The 22,127-nt window shown below is 44.8% G+C and overlaps 1 protein-coding gene across 13 annotated transcripts in view; it reads left to right on the forward strand.

Annotated features, from left to right (window-relative positions):
- Window positions 1–9,676: 9,676 nt before the first annotated feature.
- CDC14B (cell division cycle 14B) overlaps window positions 9,677–22,127 on the forward strand; it is a 125,902-nt gene continuing 113,451 nt past the window's right edge. For 7 of the 13 annotated variants that reach the window (XR_008536985.2, XM_054657811.2, XM_054657815.2 and 4 more), the window contains exon 1: window positions 12,048–12,554. Coding sequence is in view for 9 of the 13 variants with exons in the window: in XM_054657811.2 (XP_054513786.1) it covers window positions 12,395–12,554 (160 nt within the window). In the remaining 4 variants the exon portion in view is untranslated. Of the gene's footprint in view, window positions 12,555–15,070; window positions 20,355–22,127 lie in introns of those variants that run through there. The other 6 variants (XR_010148471.1, XM_009456938.5, XM_016960391.4 and 3 more) reach the window with 3 other exon arrangements.

Here is a 22,127-nt window from a genome sequence, read left to right on the forward strand (position 1 = left end):
TCCTAACAATTTGGGAGGTCCAGGCAGGAGGACCTCTTGAGCCCAGGAGTTCAAAACTAGCCTGGGCAACATGGAAAAACCCCATCCCAGCACTTTGGGAGGCCAAGGCATGCGGATCACTTGATGTCAGGAGTTCAAGACTAGCCTGGCCAACATGGCGAAACCTTGTCTCTATGAAACTACAAAAATTAGCCAGGCGTGGTGGTGGGCACCTGTAATCCCAGCTACTTGGGAAGCTAAGGCAGGAGAATTACTTGAACCCAGGAGGCGGAGGTTACGATGAGCCAAGACTGTGCCACTGCACTCCAGCCTGGGTGACAGAGTGAGATTCCATCTCAAAACAAAAACAAACAAACAAACAAAAAACAAATTAGCCGGGCGTGGTGGCATGCACACCTGTGGTCCCAGCTACTCAGGAGGTGGAGGTGGGAGGATCACTTGAGCTCTGGAAGTCAAGGCCGCAGTGAACTGGAATGGCACCACTGCACTCCAGCCTGGGTGACAGAGTGAGACCACTCCATATATGATCCCCCTCCAAAAAAAGTAAGTCAAATGTGAACATATTTACTGACTATGTAAATAAGGAATAGCTTCATATTTCTAAGCAATGTGTATCCATGTCTCATAAGCATAACATTAATCCTACTTTTTGCTGAATCCAGTGGGCTTTCCACTTTATTTTCCTAAATTGAAAGCTCAGATTTTGATATTTGTTGCTCTTGTCTATATCGGCAAGTACAAAGACTTCATGTGAATTAATAATTTGCCACACAATAAGAAAATGAAACAAAAGCAAATGCTTTAAAAATGTATTGGAAAAAATGATGAATGCTGTATAATTTGGAAAGTAAAATATAGCACCGGAGACATTCTGGTAGAGAGACCTGTGACCGGCCAGGCGTGGTGGCTCACACCTGTAATCCCAGCACTTTGGGAGGCCTGGGTGGGCGGATCACAAGGTCAGGAGATCGAGACCATCCTGGCTAACACAGTGAAACCCCTTCTCTACTAAAAATACAAAAAATTAGCCGGGTGTGGTGGCGAGTGCCTGTAGTCTCAGCTACTCGGGAGGCTGAGGCGGGAGAATGGCATGAACCCAGAGGCGGAGCTTGCAGTGAGCGGAGAACGCACCACTGCACCCCAGCCTGGGCAACAGAGTGAGACTCCATCTCAGGAAAAAAAAAAAAAAAGTTATTTTGGCAACTAGATTTAAGTCAGATGCATGACTTTTTCATATAATGTGTATTTATTCATTTACTTATTTATTTTAAAGACAGGGGTCTCCCTCTGTTGCCCAGGACAGAGTGAAGTGACACAATCATAGCCTTGAACTCCTGGACTCAAGCAATCTGAAGGCTCAAGCCTTTTGAACTGCAGCCTTGAACTTCTGGGCTCAAGCAATCTTCCCACATCAGCCTACCAAGCTGCTGGGACTATAGGTGTGTACTACCACACCCAGATTTTTTTTGAGACAGAGTCTCGCTCTGTCACCCAGGCTGGAGTGCAGTGGTGTGATCTTGACTCAACGGAACCTCCGCCTCCTGGGTTCAGCTAATTTTGTATTTTTAATAGAGATGTGTTTTCCCCATGTTGGCCAGGCTGGTCTTGAACTCCTGATCTCAGGTGGTCTGCCCACCTCGGCATCCCGATAGAGTCTCACTCTGTGGCCCAGGCTGGGGTGCAGTGAGGTGATCATGGCTCACTGTAGCCTCAACCTCCAGGGCTCAAGCGTTCCTCCCACATCAGCCTCCCAAGGAGCTGAGACTACAGGTGGACACCACCATGCTGGGCTAATTTTTAAAATTTTTTTGTAGAGATGGGGTTTTGCTATGTTGCCCTGGTTGGTCTCAAATTCCTGGGCTCAAACGATCTTCCAACCTCAACCTCCCAAAAGGTATGTAATATTTAATAACGCACAAACTAAAATAATTAATATATTAAATGTGAAAACAAATTGCCTTTCTTTAAGTATTGTTAAATATTCATTTGCTTCTATTCCTAGAAGCTGACTGCCTATATAAGGGGCCATTTCAGCCTTCTTCATTTTTTTTATTTTATATAGCCCCTAACTTTGGATAAAATAATTCACTGCTCATTTGAATCTGCATTTAAAAATGGAAAGAGGAACTTAATAGAGAATCCAACCTAATCTGCCCAAATGTATGCTCTGGTATCACTGAAGAGAAAAAAAAATCATGAATAGAGAAAAACTTCCCACCATATGAGAATGCAAAACTATAGATTTGTGCATTTTGGTCATTCCTGATCTCCTTTTTCCTAAGGAGAACTCTGGTTGAGTGGGAACCCAGTGCGCTAGGATTTCATCACATTCGGAAGAATTTGTAACAAAAAGAAAAATCACCCGATATTTTAGAATTGGTTGCTGGCTTTCTTCCAAAACCAGAAAAGTCATTGCAAGAAGTTTTCTTTCCAGCCACAACAGGAGATAAAAAATAAATTGCCTTCACCCTTCCACAACTACAGAAGTGACTTGAAATTGATGCCTTTAATTCACTTCTAATTGTGTGGATAAGGGGAGAGTCAGACAAGGATGTCTTTCTTGTCCTGCAATGATTGGAAAGAAAACCGTGTAGAGGATAAAGGAGGCTGTTAGCTACCTCGGATTACCTGATGATCTCCATTGATTATGACTGTGAAGCAGGCTCTCTGCTGTCTTTCCCATTCCCCTGAGGGAGGAGACCTGGGGGGTGAGCCTGGCAGCGGGGGCCAAAGGCAGGGACAACTTGGATCTGTAGCAAATGTTGCAGAGCCCAAGAGAGAACAGCCAAGTTCTGTCTGAAGAAGAGGACCGAGACTCCAGCCAGCAGAGCCTGTCCAACTTGGTCAGAGTAAGCAAGCCAGAGGTGTTTCCGGAGCCGAGGTCTGGTGCCAAACAGGTGTCAGAGACCGACAGCGGCGAAAGAGATGGAGAGATGTAAGAGAGAGGAAGAGATGCCAGAGAGATGGAGAGCGGCAAGAGAGATGGAGAGCGGTGAGAGAGATGGAGAGATGCGAGAGAGTCGGAGAGACATGAGAGAGATGGAGAGATGTGAGAGAGATGGAGAGCAGTGAGAGAGATGGAGAGCAGTGAGAGCAACAAGAAGAGAGGATGCAGCAAGAGATAGTCAGGAGAGAGGGCTGACCAGGAAACCATCCTTAGCTTTGCAAGGATGGCTTTTTTTTTAAAGTCCTGTTGCTCCTATATCTTCTTTTTGGATGGTGGTTATACAGGTGTATATATTTTTAAAACTCATTGAACTAACACTGAAGATCTTTGCTTTTGTATGTTAATTATACCTCCTTTTTTTTTTTTTTTTTTTGAGACGGAGTCTCGCTCTGTTGCCTAGGCTGGAGTGCAGTGGTGTGATCTCAGCTCACTGCAATCTCCACCTCCCGGGTTCAAGCGATTCTCCTGCCTCAGCCTCCCAAGTAGATGGAATTACAGGCGCAGACCACCACGCCTGGTTAATTTTTTGTATCTTTAGTAGAGACGGGGTTTCATCATATTGGCCAGGCTGGTCTTGATCTCCTGACCTCGTGATCCGCCCGCCTCGACCTCCCAAAGTGTTGGGATTACAGGTGTGAGCCACTGTGCCTAGCCAAATTTTTGTAATTTTAGTAGACGGGTTTTCACCATGTTGGCCAGGAACTCCTGGCCTCACGTGATCCACAGCCTCTGCCTCCCAAAGTGCTGGGATTACAGGCATTAGCCTCCGCACCCAGACTGTTATACCTCTTTATGGTTTGTTTGTTTTTTTTTTTTTTTGAGACTGAGTCTCGCTCTGTTGCCCAGGCTGGAGTGCAGTGGCCCGATCTCAGCTCACTGCAACCTCCGCCTCCCAGGTTCAAGCAATTCTCCTGCCTCACCCTCCCGTGTAGCTGGGACTACAGGTGCCGGCCACCACGCATGGCTAATTTTTGTATTTTTAGTAGAGACAGAGTTTCACCATGTTGGTCAGGCTGGTCTCGAACGCCCGACCTCAGGTGATCCGCCTGCCTCAGCCTCCCAAAGTGCTGGGATTACAGGCATGAGCCACAGCGCTCGGCTTGCTGGGATTACAGGCGTGAGCCACCACGCCCAGCTTCTGTTTATCTATCACAAGTCCCCTCACCCACTCGGACAAATTTTTTTCCATGACATTTACTTGTTAAAGAGACAGTTTATAGAAAATCCCACATTCAAGATTTGTCAGATTGTTTCCTTATGAGTCATTTAACGTGTTCTTCCACCCCCTATATTTCCTGTAAACCGAAGTTAGATCTCAAGGCTTGATTCAATTCAGGATAAACATTTTGGATAGAATACTACTTTATAGGTAATCCAGGGTACATCATGTTGCCTTGCATCAGGAAGCATCATACCTCTCTCTTTTTTTTTTTTCTTTTAGACTGAGTCTCGCTCTGTTCCCCAGGCTGGAGTGCAGTAGTGCAATCTCAGCTCACTACAACCTCCGCCTCCCAGGTTCAAGCGATTCTCTTGCCTCAGCCTCTGGAGTCACTGGTACTATAGGCACACAACACCATGCCTGGATAATTTTTGTATTTTTTGTAGAGAAGGGGTTTCACCATGTGGCCCAGGCTGGTCCGAACTCCTGACCTCAAGCGATCCACCCTCCTCAGCCTCCCCAAGTGTTGGGACTATAGGTGTGAACCACCACTGCACCATCCAGGAAGCATAATATCATGCTGACTCACTCTAATGAGGCAAAGTTTGATGTCTAGTGTAAGGTGGTGATAGCCATATTTTGAGTATTGTTGGAAAAGAAAAATATTAAAATACAATATATATCATTCCTAGAAGCCTTAAAAGTTGGTAAAATGTATTTGACATTAAAATAGATAAAACTGGCTAGGCTCGGTTGCTCATGCCTGTAATCCCAGCACTTTGGGAGGCCAAGGGAGGAAGACTGCCTGAGCTCAGGAGTTCAAGACCAGCTTGGGTAACATAGTGAAACCTCATCTCTACAAAAAATTAAAATAAAAAAAAAATAGCGGGGTGTGGTGGCATGGGCCTATAGTCCCAGCTACTTCAGGAGGCTGAGGCAGGAGGGCCACTTGAGTCCAGGAGGTCCAGGCTACAGTGAGCCATGATTGTACCACTGCACTCCAGCCTGGGTGATGGAGCAAGACCCTGCCTCAAAAAAGCAAAGCAAAGCAAAACAAAACCATAAAACTTTTGTAAACCAACGTGAATAGAGCAGCAAGACAAAGAGTAGATATGCAGGCATCATCTGCAAAGGGTGAAGGGGCGATATCCATAATATATAAAAAGCTGCCACACATCTACAAAAATAAAATCAAATGCAGCCAGGTGTGGTGGCTCACGCCTGTAATCCCAGCACTTTGGGAGGCCGAGGCAGGCAGATCACCTGAGGTCGGGAGTTGGAGAAAAAACTCGAAAAAAAGAAAGCAAATACAAAACAGGCAAAGGACATGAATAAAAAATTCTTAGAAAAAATACTGCAAACATCTAATGAGAACTTTATAATATGCTCAACTTCACCAGTGATCAGGAAAATACAATGAAACTAATAGTGAGATTTTTAATTCTTAAACTTAAAAAACACGTTGTATCCAGTGATTTCAAGGATGTGGGAAAATGGGATTCCTTTTTATTTTGTTTTGTTCTGAGATAGGGTCTTGCTCTGGAGTGCAGTTGGGTAATTATAGTTCACTGCAGTCTCGACCTCCAGGGCCCAAGCTATTTTCCTACCTCAGCCACCCGGGTAGCTGGGACTGCAGGTGCACACGGCCACACCCAGCTAATTTTTTTCTTTTTTGTTGAGACAAGGTCTTCCTATTTTGCCCAGGCTGGTCTGGTACTCCTGGGCTCAACCCATCCTCCCACTTTGGCTTCCCAAAGTGCTGGGATTACAGGTGTGAGCCACTGCACCCAATCAGCTCAGCTATCCTGAAATATTGTTGGTATCAATGAAAAATTAAAAAGTGAGTATCTTTGATTCAGCAATTCCACCTCCTGTGGATTGCCATATGTTAGGGTATTCATTGCAGGTACATAACAGCACTTTTCCTCCCAGCCCCCATGCAACTTAACCATCCATCCATAGGAAAAGAAATGATGGAAAAGATACAAGGGAAACTTTGCAGCCATTAGCATGAATGAGGCTGGTCAAAAGGACTGAAAAGGAAAATTTTCAAGATCCAGTATTAACAAATCTGGGGAAAAAAATGCAGTATTATGTGAAAAACAGCAGCTCATAGAACAATATGCCCAGTATGAACCATTTTATTTTTAAAAATCTGTTTTTGTTTTTGTTTTTTTTTTGAGATAGAGTCTTGCTCTGCCACCCTGGCTGTAGTGCACTGGGGCGATCTTGGCTCATTGCAACCTCTGCCTCCCTGGTTTAATAGATCCTCCTGCCTCGGCCTCCCGAGTAGTTGGGAGTACAGGCACCCACCACCACACCTGGATAACTTTTGTATGTTTAATAGAGACGGGGTTTCGCCATGTTGGTCAGGCTGGTCTCAAATTCCCGACCTCAAGTGATCCGCCCGCCTCGGCCTCCCAAAGTGCTGGGATTACAGGAATGAGCCACCATGCCCGGCCCCAAAATCTGTTTTTATCTAAACACAGATCATTAGCAGCAGTTATCTATGAGCATAGGAGGATTGGGGTAGGAAGGTAAAGGAGAACTTTTAAAATAAACATATATATATGTTTTTTACTTAAATTTTTTAAAAATATAATCACGTGTTCATGTATTATTGTGGGACAAAACCAAAGAGAAAAAAATTCCTTACGCACAAATCTTTGAAGTAAAATTACAAAATAAGACCTAGATTTAAGAAGTGAAGTCCGGGCGTGGTGGCTCAGCTTGTAATCCCAGCACTTTGAGAGGCCGAGGCGGGCGGATCACCTGAGGTCGGGAGTCTGAGACCAGCCTGGTCAACATGGTGAAACCCCGTCTCTACTAAAAATACAAAAAATCAGCCAGGCATGGTGGTGTGTGCCTGTAGTCCCAGCTACTCGGGAAGCTGAGGTCGGAGAATGGCTTGAACCCGGGAGGCGGAGGTTGCAGTGAGCCGAGATCGCACCACAGCACTCCAGCCTGGGTGACAGAGCGAGACCCTGTCCCCCCCTCAAAAAAAGAAAAAGAGAAGCGAATAGTGAGGAGGGTGAATAGAGAGGAGGCAGCATTCAGTAGCACCGGTGGAAGCATTTAGCCAAGACAGCATGAACTTGTGGAGTATTGTTTCCCATTTCTCCCATATTATTAAATTCAACTCTAGAGACATACTGACTACCTGACAGTATGTAGAATGCACGTCAGCATCTTTTTCTTTTTTTTTCTTTTTTCTTTTTTTTTTGACACAGAATCTCGCTGGAGTGCAATGGCGCGATCGCTGCTCACTCCAACCTCTGCCTCCCGGGTTCAAGCGATTCTCCTGTCTCGACCTCCCGAGTAGCTGGGACTACAGTTACGTGCCACCACGCCCCGCTAATTTATCAGCGTCTTTTAAAAGTAACGCAAGCTGGGCGTGGTGGCTCATGAGATCGTGCCACTGCACTCCAGCCTGAGGGACAGAGTAAGACTCCATCTCAAAAAAAAAAAAAAAAAAAGGTAATTCTAGAGGAAGATTTGGGTATCATTCAATCCCTTGAGGCTCAGACCTCTGTGGCTTTCAGGTAAAGGCATCTTCAGTCATACTCTGAACACAAGACTTAAAATAACCAGAATTCTCATCGTCCCCTACCCCTGCCCCCTGGCATTTCATTATTATTATTTATTTTATTTACAGTCATGTACCACAAAGCGATGTTTTATTCAACAGACCACATACAGGACAGTGGTCCCATAAGGTTTTAATACCACATTTTTGCCGTAACTTTTCTATGTTTAGATGATGTTTAGATACATGAATACTTACCAGTTACAGTCACCTACAGTATTCAGTATAGTAACATGCTGTACCTGTTTGTAGCCTAGGAGAAATTGGCTCTACCATACAGCCTAGGTATGTAGTAGACCATACCATCTAGGTTTGTGTAAGTACACTCTACAATATTTGTACAATGATGAAATAACCTAATGACACATTTCTTAGAAGCATCCCCATCGTTAAGTGATGCATGATTGTAGTTATTTTTTAAAGCAGGAGTGTATATAACCAAAAAACAAATCAACCGCAGAAATATTGTTTTAAAAATCTACAATATTACGGTGTGGTCTGAGATCCAAAGGCGTTCATCCAAGTTTCTGACATTTTATACAACTATACAGGTTATTTAATTTCAGAAGCCCACCTGCAAGGCAGGATCCCTTTAGATCCTGCTCTTGTCAATGAAGAATGATGCCAGCCCCTCAGTACTCGAGCCACGTGTGGTTCTGTATCCTGGGTTTCCAAACCAAACTCATTTAGTGACCTAGGGTAACTGCCATGACCTCTCAAATGAGAATACCACGGAACAGGGCATGAGTATGAAGCCCCTAGCATGTCTAGTATTTGCTGGTAGCTCAACAAACATTCATTCCTTCCATTTTTATGGTTCTAAAAGATTTTCATCTTAAGGGGCATGAACATGGCAGACTTCAGATTAATGTTGGGATTGCCAGGATAGCCAATGAAACAAAACCAACTCTTTGTTTGTTTGTTTGTTTGTTTGAGACGGAATCTTGCTCTGTGGCCCAGGATGGAGGGCAGTGGCGTGATCTTGGCTCACTGCAACCTCCGCTTCCCAGGTTGGAGCAATTCTTCTGCCTCAGCCTCCCAAGTAGCTGGGATTACAGGCATGTGTCACCACGCCCAGCTTATTTTTGTATTTTTAATAGAGACAGGGTTTCCCCATGTTGACCAGGCTGGTCTTGAACTCCTGACCTCAGGTGATCTGCCCGCCTCAGCCTCCCAAAGTGCTGGGATTACAGATGTGAGCCACCACGCCTGGCCAAAACCAACTCTTTTTATATATGAAAGTGAAGACTTCAGTGTGTGCCCGTTTTCCCATATGACTGCCACCTAAGCCCTCTAGTTTTATGGAAATTTAACCTCTTATGGAACGTACCATATTTATCAAATTTAACTTTTTATGAAATTAACCAACTTATGGAAATTGACTTTGTACAAATTATTTATCTTCACATAATTAAAATTGTAATTCACGGATTCTGAAACTTACATTATTTGAAATTCATATCACGTCTCTATCAACCAGTTGCTACTGATTTTAGCGTAAGATTTCACATTTTCAGAATATGCTCTATCTGGAATATACATATAAGAAAATGTTCCACCGGGCGCGGTGGCTCATGCCTGTAATCCCAGCACTTTGGGAGGCCAAGGAGGGCGGATCACAAGGTAGGAGATCGAAACTATCCTGGCTAACACGGTGAAACCTCGTCTCTACTAAAAATACAAAAAATTAGCCGGGCGTGGTGGCAGGCGCCTGTAGTCCCAGCTACTTGGGAGGCTGAGGCAGGAGAATGCCGTGAACCCGGGAGGCGGAGCTTGCAGTGAGCCGAGATCGCGCCACTGCACTCCAGTCTGGGCGACAGAGCGAGACTTCGTCTCAAAAAAAAAAAAAGAAAAGAAAAGAAAAAAAAAGAAAATGTTCCACAGTTGTTTTCATTTCAGGGTAAATTTACCTAGGAAAGATAGGAATATTTTAGAGAATCCCTCCTTTTTTTTTTTTTTTTTTTTTTTCCTTTTCATTGTGCTGACATAATGTTGAGAATCAACCAGACGCATCTGTTCCCTAAGCGCCACAGTTCAGGAAAAGACAAGCCAGATCCTAGAGAGTTTTGGTTCCCACCCTAGCCTGGCCACTGCCACTCATCTGGGTCCCCGTGTCCTCACTGTGAAAGGATAGCCTTGGACCAAATATTGTCTAAGGAGCTTTCAAGCTCTAAAATTCTATGATGAGTCGTCAAGCGATGAACAACAAACTAACCAGGGAAGCAAACTAAAATACATTTCCTGTGGCCAAATTCTCAGAGCTCAGGAGTCAACTTATCAAAGAGGGGGAGGAGTCAAACAGTTCAAGAGCAGTGCCACACACACAAAACAAGTATCAGCTAGGAAACAGCACTTTTCTGCCTCTATCTAAACATGACCTAAAAACAAAATATAAATAGGGTTTAAAACTTTAATGTGTATACTCAGCACACAGACTTCCTATTCACAAGAAGGGAAGATACTTCCGCCTAATTACAAAGTGTAGTCCTATACTTTGTCTGTTCCTACTATACAAAGCATAAAATTATATACTTGCAAAGTATGAAAATATTTAAATGGTATAATTATCTGTATTTATGACACTTTTTTTTTTTCTGAGACGGAGTCTAGCTCTGTCACCCAGGCTGGAGTGCAATGGCACGATCTCGGCTCACTGCAACCTCTGCCTCCTGACATTTAAACAAATTACTCTCAAAAGATCATAATGTCATGGAGGTAGTTTCTCTGTACTTCCAGGGAGCCACACGGACCACTCTCCTGTAATATCTATTCAAAACAAGACCCACTCATTTAAAATCCCTGGTAGTCTGGGAAACTGGGTGGCTTTCCAATGCTGAGCCCCTAGGCCAGTCTGAAAGGTCTCCTCCTCCTCCAGGTCAAAACAAAGGACTGTGACCCTACCGTTTCTGCTCTCTAAAACTTACTTGCGCAGCGCTGCACAGCCTCCCACGTCTCTAGCTTCTTTGCTGCCCCTATAGACAGACATGTAGATCATTTTAAATTTAAGGCCTTCACTGATTTCCTTAGGGGAAACAGAGGAAGAGTGAACAGGAGAACCAACCTTAAGAAAAAGTGCTTACAGAGTTGCTGATCTCTAGCTTCAGACACAGCCCCCCTACTTCCTTATTTAGCCGTGCTTAAGGTAAAAGCCCACAACAATAGAAGTCAAAGAGCCCCTTCCTGAGGTGCTCTATGAAAATTTGCATTTCTGAGAGGCTTCCAAGGGGACTGACTCAAATTCATCTTTCTTTTCCCCAGGCTGGCAGTTAACTGCGGAACTGCAGGATAAAACGTTCAAGTGCTGGTGAAAAATAGGGACAGCTTGCAGATGTTGTAAAATTTGGGGCCGTGAAATCTTAACACTGCCCTCCAATCTTCTCGCCCTTTTAGATGCTACCATGGACGTTTGTTTAAAGGCCCTCCAAAATGACAGTTTTTGGTTAAGTTCCAGGAAGATAGGGCATTATTTTAATCCAGTAGAAAAAGAAGAGGATATGACCCTACAGTGTGCCAGATAAAGAAGTTTATGGACAAAACTTGCCCCTTGCTTCAATACTTCATGATATAATCGGACCTGTGGACACCTCAGTATACACAGCAATGAGTGTATAAACTTACTGAATTAATGTGGGCGCTGGATTCCGAGATGAGAAACTCTGAGGTGCAAACAACCACGGTATATTGTGGTTCCACGGAAGTTTCATCGGGTCCTTAAGAAGCCCTTGCTTGGCCTGTTTGAATGCTGGGCATAGGTCGATAAATAGAGCGTAGTTGTTTAAATAGTTTTACTTAAGTTCTGAAATCAACTCTACTTTAAATCTATATAGCTGCAGGTAATGTAATCAGGCCATACTCTTCCAAGCTGGCAGCCATGGCAAAAGTCCCTTTCTCTTGGCGCGAATTACAAGGAAATTCAAGAAATACTTTAAGATATATATATGCCAAAGACGTGGAGTTAAGTTACTAGGGTGGGGCTGTGTAAATGTTTGGTGACTCACTAAAGAAAGTTGGGATCTGGGGTGCTGGCACCTGGAGGACACAGAAGAAACAAAAGTTGGGGGGCTGGCGAAGGTCGCTAGCACACTTTATCTCTGATTGGCGGAAGCCCTCAGAGTTTTCTTTATGGCGTCACCGAGTACCTGCCTGTAGAAAGGCCCCGTCTCCGTGACGTCACGCCGCATTGGCCAATGAAAGGCCTCAGTCTGCGGGCCCCGAGGAGGGTTGTGGGCCCTTTTTTGTGAATGAAGCGCCACGCAACAGCCCTCCTGGGGTCCCCACGAGCCGCGTCCTGCTGTGCCCCGGCGCCTACGCAGCAGCGGCCGCGGCCGCGGTGGGCACGCACGGTTACCCCGGGCAGCTCCGGCCGCCAGCTGCAGCCCCGTCGCCTCGGCCGCGCCAGCCGGCTGCGGGCACCTGGGGGCGGGCTGGGGGCGCCGGCCGCGGCAGGAGGCGCTGTAGCGAGGGCTGCGGCGCCGGTCCTGCGGCGGCCGCGGGAGGCAGCGGGGCAGGCGCTGTGGGCCGGGCTCCTCCTCCGGCTCCTGCGCGACCGCCTCCCGCCGGGCTCTGCCGGCGCCCGCCGTCCCCGCAGCGCCGCTCTGCGCCCGCCGCCCCGAGCGCCCGCGCGGGGCTGGCGGGAGCCTCGGCGGGCGCGCGGGCGCGCGGGGACATGGTCGTGGCCCCCTGACGGGCCGCGGCCGCCTCCATGAAGCGGAAAAGCGAGCGGCGGTCGAGCTGGGCCGCCGCGCCCCCCTGCTCGCGGCGCTGCTCGTCGACCTCGCCGGGTGTGAAGAAGATCCGCAGCTCCACGCAGCAAGACCCGCGCCGCCGGGACCCCCAGGACGACGTGTACCTGGACATCACCGGTGAGCCGGCCAGTGGGCGCGCGGAGGGCCCCGGACGGCCGCACCCGGCGCGGGGCCCTGGCCCACCTCCCACCGGGCTGCCCGGGGCCTCCGGGACCGGGCCGAAATGCCTTCGCCCCCACCCCCTTAAACGCCCCGGCCGCCACACCCCCTTTAGGAGCCTGGCTCCTGAGGAGCGCCCCCCGCCCCGAGTTTCTAGCTGCGTGGGCTGCGAGCTTTAACTTTAGCTGGTGCACCCTCCTCCACCAGCAAGATGGACCGAGGGTCACCTTTCTAAGTTGCGGGCGTCAGCCCGGCGCCTCGAACCTGCAGCTCCTCCCCGCGGGCTGCTTCTGAGTTCCTGTGGATTCCGCCTTCAGGGATTGCGAGCCCGGTTGGCCCTCGCGCGAGTCACAACCTCTGAATCAGCCCCAGAGGATTCCCCGAGCGCGCTGAACGCGCCTGGCACGGGAGCTGCCCCTTTTTGGCGTTGGCCAAACCCCCGCTGCTCCGTAGCCTTGGGACCCCGGGCGCCGCGTTGCCGGTCCGGCGCGGAAGCCCGAGCCCCTCTCCTGGGCCTCTCGCGCCCTGCCCCCTAGGGCGCCCCCCGAACGCCTCCGCCTCCCGGGGTCCGCTCCCCGCCGGGGCCTCGAGAAGGAAGGTGTCACGTTGATGGCATTCGAGCCAGCCGGCAAGACGAATGTCCGGGTTGTCACTTTTGAGAAATCCCAGCCAGCCAGAGCAGGTAGCCAAGCAGCCCTTCGATAGCTGTTCTGTTAGTGCTGATTCGACTGTTCTTGGAGACTCATAAATCCAATTTGGCAGCTGTTAGGTTTGCTGGGATTGACAGTGACGCGTGTGAAGGCATTAAATGTGATGATGTATGTGGCAACGCTGTGTAAACAGCAGAGCTGTCCACGATTTTGAGGGAATTGGCAGTCTGTTTTCAGTGGCGGGGAATGTGTCAACCTCGGTGCGTGGCGTTATTAAAAACTGTTTCCAGCCCCTAGCCTTTGATAAACCAGGTAAGCTGGAGTGGCGAGAACATTAAGTGGAAGTGTTTAGACAAACACAGACGTTTAGGAGAAATAATATTCTAGGTTCATGGACAATCTGGAAACTAAGTTCGTTTTGAAATGAAGCTGAGAGCAGAGCGGGTTTCTCGGCTTTGGTGGATGGCCCTTGGGAAACAGAGCGGGCATAGGAAGGGGTTGCCCTGAGTACCAGTCCCCAGCCGGTAGCTGCGGGGGGTGTGCGGGAGGTGAAGCCTGCTGAGACTGAGAAGCCAAGTCCCGCTAACATTGTGCCCTTCCAGGGAGAGGGCCTCGCCGAGGACGGATGGGGCTGGGAGCGGGTGGGCCTATACATAGTTTCTGCCCGTTATTGTTTATACCTCTTGAAAGGATCTGTGTTGAATGGGATTTAATTTTAGGACAAGTAATGCATTTACATGGTACAGAACTCCAATTCTAAAGGTGCACAGGAGTACGTGCAGAAAAGTTGGTCTCACAGTCTCCAAGTGTCCTTCTCTAGAGGCAACTACTCTTCCCAGTTTCTTGTGAAGCCTTCTAGAAATAGGCTGTGCATGCATACTATATATACTATATATTCTCTACCATACACGTGCGAGTAGCACACAACATGTTGTTTTGCACATTTTTCCGTTTTCATAGTGTTTCTTATTAGAATGATTGTTCTGAGTTGGTGCATATAAGCCTGGCTTACTTGATTTTAATTACTGCTTAGGCCAATGTACATACGGTTTTATGAATAAAACCATTAAGAAGTACGTATGGATTTAAATGTTTATGTAGATTTGAATGTTTTTTAACCTATTTAGACAGTCCCTGTTGATGAACATTTGGGTTTTCAATCAGAAGGTTTGTGACAGCAAAGTCATTGGAATAAATCTTTCTCCTTGATGGAGATGAAATATGTGGCTAGCCTTCGTGAGGCAGTCACCAGTTAATTAACTTCAGAAAAATAGAACCAAGCAGAATACTGAGGAGGGGTGCGTTACAGGAAATAAAAATGCTATCAGAGGGCAACCCGCTCTGGTCCCCTTCCACGCTGCGGAAGCTTTGTTCTTTTGCTCTTCACAATAAATCTTGCTGCTGCTAAAAAAAAAAAATCCTATCAGATTGCAAGCCCTAATAACGGAAGGGTCCAGCTTTAATGTAAGGGAGCTCCAGGGGAGTAAAGGTTATAGTCACCTTTCCCTGTGACTTCTCTAGGTGTCCCTCAGTGATAGTCTTGGCTTCCTGGAAAAATGATACTTAATCAGTCTGTTGCAGTGTGATATACAAGGCCAATTAAAGTATCTTCAGATACAGAGTTCAGATTACTTTTTATTGGGCTTTTGGGGGAAGGCTTGAGGCCTGTCCTCAGCAAGTGGCAAACTGGTCCCTTCCTTCTCAACGTGTTTTTCCCTCCATTATTGTTTTCTTAATTTAAAAAGCAGTGCATGCACACTTCTAAAAAGTCAAACATTATCAAATGAGTTTTTTTTTTTTTTGAGACAGAGTCTCGCTCTGTTGCCCAGGCTGGTGTGCAGTGGCTCAATCTCAGCTCACTGCAACCTCTGCCTCCCGGGTTCAAGGGATTCTCCTGCCTCAGCCTCCCAAGTAGCTGGGAATACAGGCGCCCGCCACCACGCCTGGCTAATTTTTGTATTTTTAGTAGAGACAGGGTTTCACCATGTTGTCCAGGCTAGTCTTGAACTCCTGACCTTGTGATCCGCCCGCCTTGGTCTCCCAAGGTGCTGGGATTACAGGCGTGAGCCTTCACCCAGCCTATCAAATGAGTTTTATGGAGTCTTCCTCCCTTGGTAATGTTTTTCCTCCTTCAATTTTCTGTGCACATTCAAGTTTCTGGAAATTGTGCCATACCAGCAAGATTAGTTCTCTTTTTTTTTGAGACGGAGTCTTGCTCTGTTGCCCGGGTTGAGTGCAGTGGCGCTATCTCGGCTCACCACAACCTCTGCCTCCCGGGTTCAAGCAATTCTCCTGCCTCAGCTTCCTGAATAGTTGGAACTACAGGCACATGCCACCATGCCCGGCTAATTTTTGTAATTTTAGCAGAGATGGGGTTTCACTATGTTGGCCAGGCTGGTCTGGAACTCCTGACTTCGTGATCCCCCCCAGGCTAGATCTCCCAAAGTGCTGGGGTTACAGGCGTGAGCCACCGCCCGCAGCTGATTAGTTATCTTTTGATGGCTGCATTATATGGCCAAATCATGATTTATTTAGTAGTAATAAATAGCTGGTTATTTGGGGGTTTTCCAGTCCCTATTGCAAATGGCTGCAGTAGCATCAATGTATGTGTCTGTTTATATGTGTGACTATATCTATAGAGTGTATTTCTAGAGGTGAAAACGCCAGGCCAGAGTACATATGGACTTTATCCATTCCTCAGTGGACTTTTTGGCTATTAGGAATAATGCTGCTGTGAACATTCATATACAGGTTGTTGCATGGACACGTTTTCAGTATAACACCCAGGAGTAGAATGGCAGGATCACATGGTATCTCCATGTTTAATGTTTTAAGGAACTGTCAGACTCTTTTTCCGAATGGCTACGCCGCTAGCGTTCCCACAAGCAATGCACCAATTATTCCACATCCTTGCCAGCACTTAATATTGGATTGACAAGATTCTTTCACAGTGGAGTAGGTTTGTAAAAATTAATGCATGTTGTCACTTCCGTCCACCCTGCCCTTAAATACATCATTTTTTAACTTAGTCCCTTGACATTTTTATTGCAGCCTATTTAATCTGTAAATTGAATTCCCATAGATCCCAGGATACTTCGTGTGCGTGTATTTAATATAGGATGCTTAATCCCTATTTTTGTTCCTGTCATCATTTGTTATATAATCACTATTGTTTAGTATCTAGCCACCCACACCACTATACTGGGCATTTACTCTTACTAGGAGCAGACTAAGGGGTTTAACTCTCATTCCAACCCCATCCACCTCTCACGGAGCCATTCATTCACCTCTTGCCATGTGCAATGACATGGATTTTTTTACTTGAGCTGTACTGCTAGTTCAGTTTCAGTCCACCATGAAAACAAAAGGTCATAAAGACAGTGTAGGCCGGGCACAGTGGCTCACGTCTGTAATCCCAGCACTTGGGGAGGCTGAGGTGGGTGGATAACCTGAGGTCAGGAGTTCGAGCCCAGCCTGGCCAACATGGTGAAACCCCTTCTCTACTAAAAATTCAAAAATTAACTGGGCATGGTGGCACGTGCCTATAGTCCCAGCTACTTGGGAGGCTGAGGCAGGCGAATCTCTTGAACCAGGGAGATGGAAGTTGCAGTGAGCTGAGATTGCGCCACTGCATTCCAGCCTGGGTGACAGAGTGAGACTCCACCTCAAAAAACAAAACAAAACAGGCGGTGTAAACTGTAAGCGTTAAAGCTAAAAAGATGCTGGGTACACATCAGAATGAGCTGTTACCAGTCTAGGAAACTGGAGGAAGTGGGGAGGTTGAGGAGGGTTTTCAAGGAAAAAATACTAGATTTTTCTATGAACCTCCTTAATGTCAGAGGTCTGAATCTTTATCTCTATTTTCCCATCCCTTAAATAGGGACCTCCATTCATGGCAGTGTACTTTCTCCTTTCCTCAGGAAAAAAAAATTTAAAGACTCTAACACTACTGCATATATCTATGTTTGATAATTTATAAGATGTAATAGTTGGTGCAGAGCTTTGACTTATTTTACTATTTTTATTTTTAAAATTTCTGATTAGGCTGGGAGCAGTGACTCATGCCTGTAATCTCAGCACTTGGGGAGGCCAAGGTGGGCAGATCGCTTGAGCCCAGGAGTTCAAGACCAGCCTGGCCAATATGGCAAAACCCCTACTCCGGAGGCTGAGGTGGGAGAATCACTTGAGCCTGGGAGTTCAAGGCTGCAATGAGCTGTGTTCATTCCACAGCACTCTAGCCTGGGCAAAAGAGACATAGTGAAACTCTGTCTCAAAAAAAAAAAGAAAGAAAAGAAAAATTCTGATTAGTAAAGAATATTGGTAATAGCTACTGGCTAAAAGATTCTTGGTGGTTTGTGTTAAATTTCTTTACCTTTTTAAAAACAAGTTTTCCAGTGTCTGCCATGATCTAACTTTTAAAGACTGTCTGTATTATAATAGTAAATAATTTTATTGGAAAAACACTAATTGAGGTCAGGATTGCCATTTTAAAGCACTAATTAATGGTGATATATTGGATACTCATCAAATAAACAAATACAGCATTGTCTCCTCCCTCCTTCCTTTTTAAGATCTTTAAAATTCACAGCAGACATTAGACAGGGAAAATTTATTCATTAATTCAAGAAGTATTTATTGCATGCTTACTATGTAAAATAGTCATGCATATTCATTGCAGTGATGGAAGTATGTTTTTCTTGATAGAAAAGGAATGCTGTTATGTAGAACACTGAGTCAAGGAGAAAAATTGCTTTTTCTTCAAGAGTTTTGTGTTATAGTAGATTATCCAGTTTCAGGAATTGAAGCCCATCATAGTGTGTAGTGTGCATTTTTCTTCTTGCCTATGTCTTGGTTCTCCTTTACTTACACTTAAATTTGTCTGTAATGTGAATTTGTTTTCTTGATTTCTATGCTTGCTTAATTCTTCAACATCTTCACTTCTGATATTCATGTTAGTTATCTGCTTTAAATCTAATTCCTCAGGCACTCCAACACCACATGGAGGCAACAGTTTGACAGTTTCAAATGTCACTCCTTAAGTGGACATACAGAGTAGTTGGGCACAGACATGAATGGAAGGTGGAATAATTGTGTTGCAGAAATGGTACTGATGCCAGGGAGTTGCCAGTCAGTGCAAATTGTAATTGCTCTGTGCTTTTGAATGGGAAGGAATGTTCGCAGTTTCTGCTGGGGTTAGGAAGAGCTGGACTGAAACCACACTGTGGATTTTTAGGATGGAAGAAGGGCATTGATGCACACAAGTGACATTTCTTGGAAATTTCTGAGATAGTCTGTGGGAATCACTGAATTGATAGGACAGGGGAAAGAATTTCAAGAGATCAAAACCCTCCACATTCCCCTGTGAAGAAGCCAAAGGGCCAGAGATAAAATTGGGCCACAATGATGTAGTTTCTTTTTGGCAAAGCCATGACTACCTGACTTTTACTGTTGCCAGCAGATAAAGCTGCTTCACAGAGTTGTACATAAATGATTTATTGGATATCTCCTAGTTAGTCCTGTGCTACTTAGGCTAGGAGATGAATAATTACCTACTGAATTTGAGGAAAATGAGCAAAACAAGTACATCATTCAGGTCTTCTGCAGATCATGCTGTTTTCCAAATTGACTGTCATTAACAGCCCCAGTTTTCCGGATATTTTATTCATTCAACATATGCATAATGAATATGTGCAAATGAATACCTACTCTGCCAAGCTTTCTTCCCCTCAAGTGCTAAAAATAGAGCACTGCTAGAGATAGTCCCTGCTCTCATGGAGTTTATGTTTTCAGTGTTAATTGAGAAAATAACACTGGGAGGGTCTGAGGGAGAACTAGCATATAGAGTAACCATATCGCATATTGCGGTTGAAATCTTTAGGGAAGAAAAACTTTAATCAAAGAGTTTTTGAAGAGCCAATTCTATGAGGCCAGCTAAGCTAGCCACTAGGCATGAGGACACCGGGGAAACCTAGTCTCTGCCCCATCCCAGGGTTGAGCACAGACAGATTATTAGTAACCTTTTGCAGCCTCGATGCTTTCATCTGCCACAGATTTGTTGTGAGAATGAAATGAAGGGGATGCATATGAAGTGCCTGGCTTCATGCCCATTGATGGCCAGGGCTGCATCAGTGTTCTCTTGTGTCACACGCGTGACAGCAGCCGCGAGGACAAAGGGCAGGCTGAGGCACAGTCATCACGGCTGGAAGGGTTTCAAGCTAAGAAGCAAACATTCCCGTGTACTTGCACAAAAGGTTCAGTGAATCAGCACAGTGGAAATGCAGTGTGTTCCTCTGTCTGCTTCTGAGAGCGAGCTCAGGGCAGAAATGCTCCAGATGAGGCTGGCTCTGTATTTGTCAGAGCAGCGGAGGAGGTTTGGTGCCGTGGTGATCATCTTTTCTGCCTTGGGATAAATGCTAGAGTTTCTCTTTAGAAAGATTCCCTGTAAGAGGAGGAATAAACCAAAGCTGTTACTTCATTCTTGAGGCTATTGTTATGTATTTTTATTATACTGAAGACTTATATTGCCTAATATTAAATTGCAGCTAAGCTTATTGTTGGGGAGGTCTTCTTAAAGATGGGAGACCCCTCTACCATGGGAGAGCCTGAGGTAGAAAATAAAACAATATGTGAAATTATTTACTGATAGAATATAAATTTTCAGAGTGGTTAATTTAAAAAATGCTCTTGTATATGTTTTAAAATAGTGTTTCACAGACGATTATCCAAAAGATTTGAAACTGATGGTGCATATTATTGGCAGACAGGGTCTTTTTTTGTTTTTTTGTTTGTAAAACAAATTGCTTTCAAAGGACCTTTCCATGCTTAATGTGTAGCAGAGAGACAAGTTATTTGGAAAGGTTGGGAATATGATATAAAGAAGAAATGAGATCTTTAAATCTATTTTTTATTACCCTGGGAAAAATGAATTTTAGTAGCCAGTATTTTTTGTTTTCCTTCCCATCTTAGCTACTGAATATTTTTATAACCTAAGTAAATCCTTCACATTAACATTGTTATAAGGATCTGTAAGTTGACATGAAAACATGGACAGACCATCTGAACATCTCAAAGCCACGCCTCATCTAGATCAGGCACCTTTATGAATGAGGTAAGTAGGTGCGGAGTTGTTGAGGACAAATATGGAAGAGATTGTATTAGAGACAAACAGACTGGTTCGCAGGAACTAACTAATCTTCAAATATTGTTTCTTTCCACTATTTCATTTTTAGCTTCCAAAGTGAGTCATTTGATTTCTAGTGTTATAAGAAGAATTGACGTCCATATTAGGCAGGGATTACTTTTGAAAACACTTTCCAAAATTGATTGTAACCTTCCTAAACTCAAGGATATTGAACTGGAATGTGTAGATCTCATCTGGACTCTCTAGTTTATATGAAAGTTTTACGCCCTTTTCTCTCTCTTTTTTTTTTTCTATAGCTTTTCATGGATACTGCTCCAACAAAGGTATTCAGATCATTGACTACTTTGCAGTTCTTTTATATGACTTCAAACTGTAGAATTTAATCTGTTAGTTGTCATTCTTGGTTCCGTCCTTTCCTGTTTGCTGGTCTTAATCTTAGGTAGCAGATTCAGTTTTCTGTAACTGTAGAGCAGCATTGGTATGTTTATGACTTAAGTTGAAATTTGTCTTTATATGAAAGGTTTTGTTGGTTTCTGTGATAGTTAATACTGAAAGTAGTTTCTGCGATATTTCATTGGATTAATATGAACGCCAGGTTTTGGGTGGTAGATATTTTTTGGTAATATTCAGTTTTTCTTTTTAAATTGAATTTCACTTTCATAGGCTCTTGTGGAAAGGGTACTCACAATGAGTTGTTATAACTATAACAGCTACTCCTGATTTTTTTTTTGTGGTCATTTAGTTCTTTCTAGACATTTATTTGACTAATAGATTTATATCCTATTTACTGAATTTGGCAAGAGGGAAATGTCATGAAATGCTAACTTGGGAAACAGGGAAGTGCTTCTATATTCTTTTTTTAATTTAAGAAGTATTCTTGCCGGGTGCGGTGGCTCACGCCTGTAATCCCAGCACTTTAGGAGGCCAAGGCGGGTGGATCACGAGGTCAGGAGATCAAGACCATCCTGGCTAACATGCTGAAACCCCATCACTACTAAAAATACAAAAAATTAGCCGGGCGTGGTGGCAGGCACCTGTAGTCCCAGATACTCGGGAGGCTGAGGCAGGAGAATGGCGTGAACCCCCGGGGGCGGAGCCTGCAGTGAGCTGAGATTGCGCCACTTCACTCCACCCTGGGTGAAGTGAGACTCCACCTCAAAAAATAAATAAATAAATAAATGAAGTATTCTTATTCACGTTGACTTTCAAATGCCTCAGATACGGGCAGTAAGCAAAAAACAAATCTGAATGGGTGTGTGTGTGTGTGTGTGTGTGTATCTATATATCTTTCCAATTTAAAACAATTCTAACTTTAATCTCTTGGTCTTTTATACAGCTTCTTTAATCTCAGCATTATTTATATTCTAGAGGAGCAGTTCTCTTAGAGAATGCTTCGTTCACCAGTTGGTTCAAAAATTTGGTCCTATTCATTGTCTTTGAGTCTGAAAAGCTGAAGAAGCTAGGCTGGATAAATTAATTCTAGTTGCATAAGATCACATATCAACTTCATCTCTCAGGTAGTTCAGTTTTATACCATTAAAATTTGGTTGGCAGTGTACTTTTTACAAAATAAAAACATCTTGTTCCTGATGTCTGTGATATTTATTGTTCTTTCAAGTTCTCATTTGAAAGTAAAATTACTTTCTTGGCACTGCTTTGCAATTTATGACATTGACCTTTTTATATCCAATCCATAATGCAATACTATCATTACAAATTCTGAATTCTGCAAAGCCTTCT

Source organism: Pan troglodytes, chromosome 11, assembly GCF_028858775.2.
Source record: "Pan troglodytes isolate AG18354 chromosome 11, NHGRI_mPanTro3-v2.0_pri, whole genome shotgun sequence".
Taxonomy (NCBI): domain Eukaryota; kingdom Metazoa; phylum Chordata; class Mammalia; order Primates; family Hominidae; genus Pan; species Pan troglodytes.